The 11,476-nt window shown below is 39.7% G+C and overlaps 1 protein-coding gene across 1 annotated transcript; it reads left to right on the forward strand.

The window, feature by feature from the left end:
- The first annotated feature begins 4,893 nt into the window (after positions 1-4,893).
- On the forward strand, positions 4,894-9,157 carry lum (lumican). The gene is made up of 3 exons (XM_037122500.1): positions 4,894-5,049; positions 6,005-6,883; positions 7,695-9,157. The coding sequence occupies exons 2-3, from the start codon at positions 6,010-6,012 to the stop codon at positions 7,847-7,849; spliced, it is 1,029 nt and encodes a 342-aa protein (XP_036978395.1). The 5' UTR covers positions 4,894-5,049; positions 6,005-6,009; the 3' UTR covers positions 7,850-9,157.
- The last annotated feature ends 2,319 nt before the right edge of the window (positions 9,158-11,476 follow it).

Consider the following 11,476-nt stretch of genomic DNA (forward strand, 5'->3'; position numbering starts at 1 on the left):
CAGGAACACAGTCAGAGGCGACCAACCCCCGAAGAAACAAACATTCAGGGCCAGTTACAGATGAAGGGCACACAATTGTGTGTACAGTGGAAAGAGCTCTCTTTATCCTTTTATCTGGTGGTTTTGTGTGTAGTTTACCTCTTGGAGAAATAAATATATGCTGCACCCCTACAGAGGGCTGTAATAATAAGTATGCAACTCCAAGTCAGCCTTGTTCCATTTGCCAAGTTTCAAATATATCTGCATTTTAAATCTTTATTCGCAGTATTAAAAACTTTTTTTTTTTTGATACTGAAGGTTACAAGATGCAGTAATAAAGGTAACAAAACATTCAGACTCCAAATATGAGATCAACTTTTCAGGCATTGCCAACTCAAAAATGACAATTGTGTCATTATTCACCTAAATGCAGATGGAAAGTCAGATGAAATTCATTGTCCACAGATCAAACTCTGCCAAATGAGTCCCCGTCTTCTTCAGTTGTTTAGGAGAATGCTGCAAAACTGTTTTGCTGTGAAGCTCCAGGAATGTTTTGTGGACTGAATTTTCAGAATAAAAGTATCTCTTTTCCTTAAAAAAACATGATTGATTGTGAAATTTTACATAATTATGTTGAGTTCAAAATGATTGTTTTGTTAAACACGTATCTGTGTTTCGTCAGGATCAAGAGTCCCTAGCGTTAGCCAGATAGCGTTAGCAACGTTAGCATGCAGACTGAGCTGCTGATTCTCAATGTCTGCAGCATGACCGATTTAGTATCCAGGATAGTTTGATTAAATATGGAATGTGCTGCTTACTGTATCTTTAAATCATATCAGTAACTTTGTAATCATCCACAGGGAAGTGCAGGCCTTCTTTGACGTGTTGGTGCAACAATTACTTACTTTAAAACTCACTTCACTGAATTTGACTTTGACCTATGAAAGAAAAAAAAAAAAAAGGAAATAATGATGGATCGAGTCTGTCTGGGTCAGCCACTCAAGTCACATGTAAGGGAAACAGTTGAATCGATGTTTCTGCTGTCATCATTGTCCATGAATGTTCTTATATAATTCATTACTTGGCGCCACCACTGGGAAATTAAACAAGTTACAGTCGAGTACAAACAAAGTATTAGAAAAACAGTTCTGGGAGCCAGTGTCTGCCATCTGGTCCGATGGAAAGGATATGAGAGCATTCGGCAGACATCAACACGTCCGAGCTGAAGAAGCACAGCGAGTAAGCACAATGACAAAATGTCTGTTTTCCAGCCCTGTGCTCTTCAAACAGTCTGGAACAACTTAAGTCTGGGCTCTCACCAAAACACTGCCAGTAACAGAGGTAAAACCACACCTACCTCAGAGAAATAAATATTTTGGGGTGGCATTCGGATGAAGGGCATGAATGTGAACCATGTCTGGGCCAATAAAAAAGATGTTTTTATTCAGTTTTCAATCATTTTATCAATTATCTGCCAGTATCCAGGGTTATTCTCTTACATACATTGTTGACTCTTCCACTAATCAACACGCAAAGGGTTATTTCACAGCTCTACAGCGCTCCTCGTTCCCCTTAAGCATGTTTAACGTCATGGCTTTGGTTTAATGGCACACAGTTTTATTGCCTTTGTTCAGTGTCACTGTTCTCAAAGACTTTATTGGAAAAAATTAAAAAAATAAAAATTTCTACCTGCATATAGAGCTTGATAGAAGGGTTGATATTTTCCGGGTGGTCAGAAAAACTCAACACAATCGCCACTGTCTGTCTGCTGATCTTTTAAATTCCCATCTGTTCACCACAATAGCTTGATTAACAGGTCAGTCTAGTGTTTACATCTTGTTGTGCTGTTCCCCGGATGCCAATTGATCTGTTAATGCAGGTTTACAATTAGTGGCCCTAAATTAACTGGAGCCGCAGTTTTAAGTCGGGCGAATATCTAATCTTAACGAGCTGTGCTGTCTCAGCTTATGTGACACCGGGTGACACTCATTAACTATGATGAGTGATTGCGGCCTTCTTCTTGCTTAATCTGGAGCCATAAATTCAACAGTCGAATTGTGCAAGTTGTAATCTTGTAACACTAGACCTCCAGTTAGACTTCCTGTTCAAACACACAATTAGTTTTGGGTTCAGACTGTCTTAATATAGTTTCATCAAGGGACACCAGCAAAACAAAATGAGATGAACCTCCTGTGTGCCTGCTGCACATTCTTGTCTTGTCACTTTTTGGATAAGCAAGCTAAACCATAATCTAAAATGTTTAGAAGCCACATTTTTGGATTAACCAAACAATAATACTAACATTTTTTCATATGGAGTGATTTACTTTCCTCTCTCCTCCTTCCACTGCTGGCAAGGCTGCAATCACAACTAGACCTCTGCACCGATTCTTGAATGACTTTTAACTGACTGTTTATAAATTCTCATATTGACCATCATTATGTTCTTCTGGAAAATATGTTCCACGAAACCAAACTCAAGTCCAGCAAGCGTATCAACGAACATCAACAGCACATGCAGTAGATTATCTACAGTGGGGATGTTAGCACTAGCAGCCGTTTGTCAGTTGTTTCTCAGTTCAGTGTGTTGTGGGTGGCTTTTTTTGTGGGTCTGAACTGTTCACCTAACGATGATTTGGATTGCATTCTGTGTACTTAGTAACTTGTTTATTTATTACTTTACCATTATTTATTACTTTTGTATTCCTTTCTCACTTTGTTTTACTACTGTTGCATGACAATTTCCCTTGGGATAAATAAAGTTTTCTTGAATCTTGAATCTTGATATGAATGATAATGACTTGATCACACAGCATTCGGGGCATCTCCTGTGATGCTACTGTCATCTATCACTGAATGACGCATGAGTGGGTAGAAAAGGGAGTTGTCTTTTTATCTATTATACAGAAACAAAGTTCCAGAGACAGAAATGACTCACAGAAACAGAAGAAAGGCAAGTACTTTTAATGCTGCAGACAGAGGAACTAGTTGTAGGACTAGTGTGAGATGCTTTAAGTTTATCCAGATGACTGACTGTTGGGAATTACCACTGGGTATCTCATTATGTAGGTTTTGTTTATATGTTTACTGAAATTACAAACTGCTTTGGTCTTGATACTCCTTCCCCCCGCATTTGTTTTTCAGTGTCTGAGTTTGTGCAACAGTTTTACAACAGCGTCTTTTAGGCCACTCAGCACCAGCCCTACCCTTCCCTTCATGCAACATACTTAGTACATCTTGTGTTCAAATCAACCCTGGGGGGGCCATGAAAATGAAAAGACTTGCAACGTTGTTTTGCACTGCTGCGTTAGTTGCACAAGCTTGGCTAGACTTACACAATCGTAATAGTCGAAAGTGACACAATAAACAACAAGACATCAAGTGAGTTGTTGGAAAAAGCTACACAATGAAAACCCAAACTGAAAATAATTGCAGTCAGTTGAGCGCATAACACAGCCAAGGCCGAACAGATCCATTTTACTCAATCAAGCCTTGTCTAAATATGTGCAAGTTACAGATGTTTCGATCCACATCACCCATAGATAGCAGGACTTGAACACCTCTTATTTCTTCCATCAAGATCCGTGTATTCTTCCCTGAGAAATTTACTAGAAGGTTTAAAAATGTCCTCTCTTGGGATGGTAAAGAAAGTAGGAAACAATTCCTGTATATGCATCAAAAGTTAATGGGGTCTAATCTGGGCTGAGACCCACCCTCTATCCAAGTTTCATGGAAATCCGCTCTGTAGTTTTGGTGTTATCCTGCTGACAAACAAACAAAGGCAAAACATAACTTCCTTGTTGGAGGTAATAAGATAATAAAGAAATAAGGATTTAATGGGTCAAACAAGCCCACAGATGTGTGCAAGGAAAAAACAATTCTAAACAGGAGGTCGAATGACTCAAATTTTCTGATATAAAAATGCATAATGAGCTTATTTTCTTACATTTCTTGGGAATTTCTTGGGATCTTGAGTTAGGTTGAAAGTGAGGTATGAAAGTTTACCACACATGAGAAATGCATCCAAGACGGACTCTATGGATGGTATGTGAGCTGAGAGGCAGACCGCACTGCGACCAATTGAATCCAGCCGTCAATTCCCGGCATGCTGTGATGGTGTGATGGACGTCTACCAACAAATGGGAAAACCATTTGGCTAATTATCTCCCCCAGCCCCCCTGCTTCAGTTGCATCTGTCGGATGAGTAGAACCCCACCCTGGTCCATTTTGTTCAACTGTCTCTTTATTTGTGTGCAAGGAGGAAGAAATGTGGAGGTACGCAGAATAATTCATAACAAAGGCATATGGGATCAATTGGATCAGCCTCAACCTGCAGTTACCTAAAGTGCTGTGCCTTTGTTTGAAAAACAGAAGGAGAAATGTTTGCGTCAAGTCTTACGCAAGTCTTCTTCTGGCCGCCTCGTAACCTTTTTTTTGTCAGATTTTCCAAAACCTTACTCACAGCTTCGAGAGGTACAGCTGAATTTATTCTCCTTCGTAACTGGGGAGTCTGGGTTAAATGGCTGCCAAAGATCGTTTTCACATTTTTCCACACTTCTCCTACTCTTAAGATTTTTCCACAGACTGCCTACCCAACCTCAACCAGAGTTTTTTAAACTTTGGGGGTGGTTGTTTGGAGGATAATTACCGGAATGCACTAGAAGTGGGTCGTGTTTGTTAAGGGCATAAACGCTGGGAAAAGGTGGAGGTACTGTAACAGTATCATATAAGTTTTCAGCTTTTCCGAGGTAAAATATTGCCGTTTCTCGTTGCACCTGCTCTTGGTTAGTCAACAGACGTTTTTTGGATGATGCTCCCGCAGACATTCATGCTGATGACACCTTCAATTTATATGACGACCTGACTCCAGCCTGCTGAAGAAGCCTCCCCCCTCCTCCCCCTCCCTTTTTTCCCTCTCTGTCTCTCCATCTAACCCCCCCTCTCTCTCCTCCCTCTCTCTCCTTCTTTCCCTCTGTGTTTTTCTCCAGAGACTTCCAGTTTTTGAACACCACACTGTTCTTACCTACTGGCCCTCCACCCCACACGCACACGAAGAGAGAAAGAGCCACAGGTAAGCTTGCATTAGAGGCATGGATTTGTGATTTCCTGTCTGATTATTCCTCTTCATCTACTGTTTTTCTGGATGGGACTCTCAGCTGCCACTGCTGGGCTTGCTAATGCTGCAGCAGAGAGGACAAGAAATACCAGTGCATGAAATTAAAAAAATGTTTTAAAAGTTGGACCGATTTGCACATGATTCTAAGAAAAACAACTTAAATCTTACATGTTTTATAAAGATCTACACCGCCCTTCAAGGACTGTTTCATAAGTTTCGGCGACTTTAGTCTTGGTAAAACAATCTGTTGCACTTGGATCTGGCTTCTGTCTGCATTTTTCATTGGTCTGGAATGAATCACTCTGGTTTTGCATTGTCTGAAGGAATTTGATTTTCCACAGCTGTGATCCTAAACTCAATAATACATCTGCTTTTACTTCCTTCTTCCATGTGTTTGCTTACCATCACACTCAACTTGTGCGTTTCACACGTAAAACAAGACTTAAACATCGCTGTATATGCACATATATTGTGTACTCTTTGAACATCTGTGTTGAATTATTGTTCCCATCGCTGGCTTATGTAGAAATGTGCCAGATGTATAGATGAAGTGGTGCTGGGAGCACCGCAGTTTCGTTCAAGCTGCAGCTGTAATGATGTGGCTCAAAACAGATAATTGAATCAAGGAATCTAGGGCTCACTGGTCTCCAGTCGGTTTCCATGAACTCCTGACCGATTATAAAATACTCTGGGGAGTGGGTGTGGTGATAGGGTGCATGTAGGGGGCGGAGGCTGTTAGATTAATATTTTTGGAGTACAATCGTTTAAAAGTTATAGTTTTATGAATTCTTTGTCATTCAGTTTTCTTTGAACAAATCAGATCCATATATTACTTTTGTTGCTCTTGCCCCATCTAACTTTTCAATGTTATCCCCTCTCTTCCCCTCCCTTCTGTCTCTTGGATCCCCAGAAGCCATGTTTCCTCTCCGTCTACCCCTGTTGGCCGCATTGGTCACAGTGGCCCTGTGCCAGTATTATGACTACGACTACCAGCCTGTTTCCATGCTGGGACCCTCAGGGCCCAATTGTCATCAAGAATGCGAGTGCCCAATAAACTTCCCAAGCGCCATGTATTGTGACACCCGCAAGCTCAAGTTTGTTCCATTCGTCCCAACAGGGATCAAGTACCTGTACCTCCAGAACAACCAGATTGAAGAGATCAAGGCAGGAGTGTTTGATAATGTTACAGATACACTTCGCTGGCTGGTACTTGACAACAACCAGATTACCAATGGTAAGATCGAAAAGGGCACGATCGACAAACTCACAGTCCTGGAGAAGCTGTTCTTTAGTAACAACGAACTAACAGAGCCAATCATCCCTCCCTCAAAGTCCCTCGATGAGCTGAAGATGATGCACAACAAGTTGTCCAAGTTTCCCTCTGGACTCTTGTCCGACAAGGAGAATCTGACCTCCATCAACCTTCAGCACAATCAGCTGACCTCCGATGCCATCGCAGGGGCGTTCAAAGGGCTGAAGAAGCTGCTGTCTCTGGATGTGAGCCACAACAAGCTGAAGAAGCTGCCGGCCGGAGTCCCTAGTTCACTGGAAATGCTCTATGCTGACTACAACGACATTGATGGTGTCGGAGCAGGATACCTGAACAAGTTGCCCGTACTGCAGTACCTGAGGATCTCCCACAACAAGCTGGTGGACTCCGGGCTCCCTTCTGGAGTGTTCAACACTACATCGCTGGTGGAGCTGGACCTGTCTTTCAACAAACTGCAGTCCATCCCTGAGGTCAACGAGCAGCTGGAGCAGCTGTACCTCCAGGCCAATGAGATCAACAGTGAGTGGCAACTGGAAATCTTTGCTAATTTATGATGTACAATCCACTCTTTATAAAAGCATTGTTCAACTTTAAATGTCTTATTTCACTGTTTCTTAAAAGGTGTATGTAGTGGTATTTAGTATGTCTCACTGAGATTCAATTCCTTCTCTGGAACAAGTTCTTTGGTTTTTCCAGCCTGGAAAGCTGCTTCCGGAGTGACACCAAACACTTTGCCGGTCTAAAACATAGAACTGCTTACATTAGCAGTTGGGGGTGGGGTTCCTCCAGACCAATGACCAACTACACTAACTTATGATGGTCATTTAAAAAACAAAGCTAGTGTAGCTTGGTGTGACTTGGCAGAAAAACAAACCATGTTAATATTGTCAGTAATCAAAACAGCAGCGGTCCGATGACGAGTCATGTTTGGATGCTTATGTAGGCATGAAAAGCAATGAGCGTTACGTGTGAAGAGTAAGTGTGGTCATATTTGCTCCAAGTTCTACGATTACATAGTTGATCCTAACAATACTCCATTTGTCCATTTAAATCATGCATTGTTTACATCCATGTTTGCTCGCAGTCCTCCTCTTTAATGCCATTGTGCAGGCAAATTGCTACATTATGCTTCTTTTTGCATTATTACCACCAACTATTGATGAATAGGGTAAAACCAGATGCATGCCAAAAAAACATGTACTCACAGTCCACTAACAGTACCCTTGACCCCTGTTATAAGTGGGTTTAAATGTATATAATAACTTCTTAGTATTTTGTTTTTCTTCCATATTGCCTAACCTGTCCTCTCTATATTCCTTACCCTCCACAGAGTTTGACCTGTCAAGTTTCTGCAAGTATGTTGGAATCTCCAGCTTCTCCCGTCTCAAGCATCTGCGTCTGGACGCCAACAACATCACACACAGCAGCATGCCCCCTGAATACTCCAACTGCCTGCGCCAAGCTTCAGATATCATGTTTGAATAAGGAACCTCCCTCCAACCCATGACATCCCCATGACCCTCTTATATACTAAAATGGCACAGCTCAGCCCAAAGCCTTCTGGATTTAAATTAGTATCGCTCCTTTCATAGGACACGCGTGTCTTTGCACATAAGTAGTATGCAAATCTGAGCTACTGTAGTGGCATCTTCATCAGTTAAATGTATACCAAGAGCTGGGCCGATTTGAGATACGATACTGAAATTTTTTTTTGCAACAAAACATGTTAAATTTAACCAGTGTTTGCAACATTTGGCTCTGAATATTAAGTATTCTGATTGTGTTCTGATTGTATGCAGGCAAATGAAGTAGAAGAAAAAACAAAATATATAATGGTCTATGAATAGATAATAATTCATAGTCAAACACACACTTTAAACATTCCTAATTTGCATTTTATTATGTTGAATAAAGACAATGGGGTAAACATTGCCTCCAATGTCTAAATTCAATAGTAGTGTGTTGTTTTGTTGTCTGTCTTGTATGTTCCAGTGTTTAGCATGTATAATAGATTGTGGGTACAATAATTAATCCATTGCTGTGCAAAGGAGCAGCAAATAAGGACTGCATATTCAGATTTCAGTGTATAAAGCCTAATGTGATAAATGATGAACAAATGTAAGATAGCACATAGCAGTCACATTTGCAACATCTTGAATGAATCAAAGTGGTTTTAAGGGAAATACCAGCGTTATTTAGTCATGTCCTGCCTTCTCTTCTCCTTGACAGATTGATGTTTTTGAACTGAGGTTTCCATTCCAAAATGGGCGTCCTACTCCTTAAATCAATAGATGTTAAGTAGGACTTTGGTGTGTCTGTCGATGTTGGTGTTCAGAAGAATAAAGATTAAAGGACATTGGTATTATCCCTTGAAATGACTCAGCTAAACTTTGAGATGATAGTATGATGTTTTCTTGAAATCACAAGTCAAATTCTTTCTGATTCCTAGCTGTTACTGTCATGCGCATTGCTGATTTGTATACAACATTTGCATTACTTGCATGCAACCAATGGTACCATTCTTTGATAATAAACTACAGCTTTTGCAGTTAAGGTGCTTTTATTGTTACGTTGTTGTTTACCCTGTTTGATGAATGCTACCAATACAAAGTCAACCTTGGCAACAGTGTCACGTTGATAGTAGTCATGTTATTAGAATATCACGTTTTGTTTTCGCTAGTTTTTCATTTCATCGTGATGTCTTTTGTGGCTTTTGACTCAGTAACTGGATTTGAACTTGGATTTAATGTGAGGAAACCAAAAACAGTTGAATAAACTATATTTCCAACATAAGCCTGCTGTAATCAATCTTTAGCATGTACAGAGACAAACTGATAAAGCCATCATTCCTGACTAAATGTAGGTTGAATGTAGCTGAATAAACTTAAAGGATAACGTTTAACCTGGTATCCTTTATATATTAGAATTAATGGTTTATTATTATGAGCTTCAATCCTAAATTAACTAATTAATTTATAAATATGGAACAACTTTTCTAGATGTTGTAATAAATCCATATGTTACACAGTATTAATTTCATAAAGCTTTCCTTATTTTAAAGTGGTATCTTTAAGGTACACTGTAAATAATGTAACCAATTTTGGGTACACAGTGTTGAAGAAATGACATATTTTGTACGATAATCCAGAAGTTAGCATCACCCTGGTTCCCTGGACAAAAAATCATTGGGACTTTTCAACTGGATTTTGAATTATTGTAGAAAGTAATACGTTTGTGATGCATGATTTGTTCCGCACAATGATCACAATAACAAATACACACCACTCAAGCTAACGTTAACGCTAACAGCTATAAACGAACTGCATCGTGGTTGCATGCCTTCAAACATTACCACTGCTAAACTTCCTACTACATTGAACAATATACATCTTATCATAAACTGACCAACCTACAAGTTGTAAAGAATTGTGACAAGATGAGTCTCCAAAAATGCAAAGTTACTTAAGCTTTCTTTTTTAGGTCTGACTCTGGTGGCACTGTATTCTCTGCAAAAATCTGCATTTACAGTATGTCGCTGACTATAGGGTTAACTTGCTATTAATAATCCTAGTACGCTAAGAATGTTATCGTTCTTTAATGGTTTAAAGCTTTGATTAAAAACATCTTGCATAAAATCTGGTTTTAGGAAACCTGAAGTTGAATAAAAAAAGCCAACAAGCAAAAAGACCCTAGATAATACTGTATATCAGGCAGTTTTGATGTCTTCAAAGAGATTTCACCTGAGCTTTACGCCAGGGCATGATTACCTGCAGACTGCTACTTACTTGGTTAAGTGTGCTGTCTTTTTTGGCTCCAATTTCCCTCACTGGCCTAAAGCTTTGGGATGAAATCATACTGACGTGTTCATAGTGCCGTGTTCCCGTAATTTAGGAAAAGGAAAATATTGAGTTTTCAAGACGAATGGAAGATCCATTTATTTAGTCTCCAATGCCGTTTGCTATCTTTCAGATATACTGTTTACATTCATGGCCCAACTGTTTGTAAGGAGCCATACATTGTGGTCTTAATCTGTATCTTGTATTCCCAGGATTTCACTTTGTGCCTCTCAAGTCATTAATTTACAGTAATGACAGAGAGCCCATCTTTGCTCTGTCCTGTTTCAATGAAGCTGTAGAGTGAGTCAAAAAAGAAAAACTTACTGGTCCTGGAGGGATGCAGGGGTTGCAGGGTTTTGCTCAAAACCACAGCTTTAAGATATTTTCTGTGTAAATCTAACCTTCCAACTGTCTCGGACAGAAACCACAAATGTCCCATGACGATTTCAAAGTATTTTATTTTTTCAATAAAGCTTCCCAGTTGAGCTTCAGTACAAACAGTTAAAGTTTCCTTAAGAAAGGACAGTCCTGTACTGTTTCCATAAGATACATTTTAGACTGCATATTTGGCTTGGCTGTGTGCTCGTTGCCCCCACATGTGGTCAACAGTGATAAAATTGTTGTCATTTTTCTAAAACCCTCTGTTTTCTTTTAAATCCAATACTGAACTATTTCTTAGAGTGATTTATTCAGGTACAATGAAAGGGTCTAAATTAGCATGGCTATTTTCCTTCAGAGAAAACCCACAGTTCCACTGTTTTGCATCCCAACAGGACACTTGAAAACAATTACATAGCAATTGTAGTGATTTCTGTTTGTTGGTCCTTGTGTGAGGATGAAGTGCTCCTCTGATTGTAACAGACTGAGAAATGTTTGTTTCCTGGTGAACCAGGGGGATATATAACGTTAAATCATCCCTTCTCTTTAGTTTCTGCATTTACCAATATCAATTTACTAGTAAGAACAACCCAGTAGTCAGAATAAATGTTTGCAATGTACATTCAGCAAACCACAGATATGTTTCGTTCTGGTCAATTTTCCATCTTTTCCATAAAGAATTACTTATTACTCATGATTGGGCTTACCCTGTTACATCGACACAAACATGATTGAAATGTCCAGTTTTCCAGTAAAACACTTTCTCAAACAGTGGTCTCTTGTCACAAAAACCCAGTAGTTTCCCTCTAACAGACATTGAAATGCCGTCTGATGTGGTCTCTCATCAAAACTATCCAGCGGATCCAAATTTTGAAATGCCATACTAAACAGTGGAGCC

This window comes from Acanthopagrus latus, chromosome 14 (genome assembly GCF_904848185.1).
Source record: "Acanthopagrus latus isolate v.2019 chromosome 14, fAcaLat1.1, whole genome shotgun sequence".
In the NCBI taxonomy this organism is placed as follows: domain Eukaryota; kingdom Metazoa; phylum Chordata; class Actinopteri; order Spariformes; family Sparidae; genus Acanthopagrus; species Acanthopagrus latus.

Excerpts from the sequence above, each read along its gene's own strand:
- lum (XM_037122500.1), top strand. The coding sequence starts at position 6,010 with ATGTTTCCTCTCCGTCTACCCCTGTTGGCCGCATTGGTCACAGTGGCC. Across the intron at positions 6,884-7,694 it reads CCAGGCCAATGAGATCAACA|AGTTTGACCTGTCAAGTTTC; the intron begins GTGAGTGGCAAC and ends TACCCTCCACAG.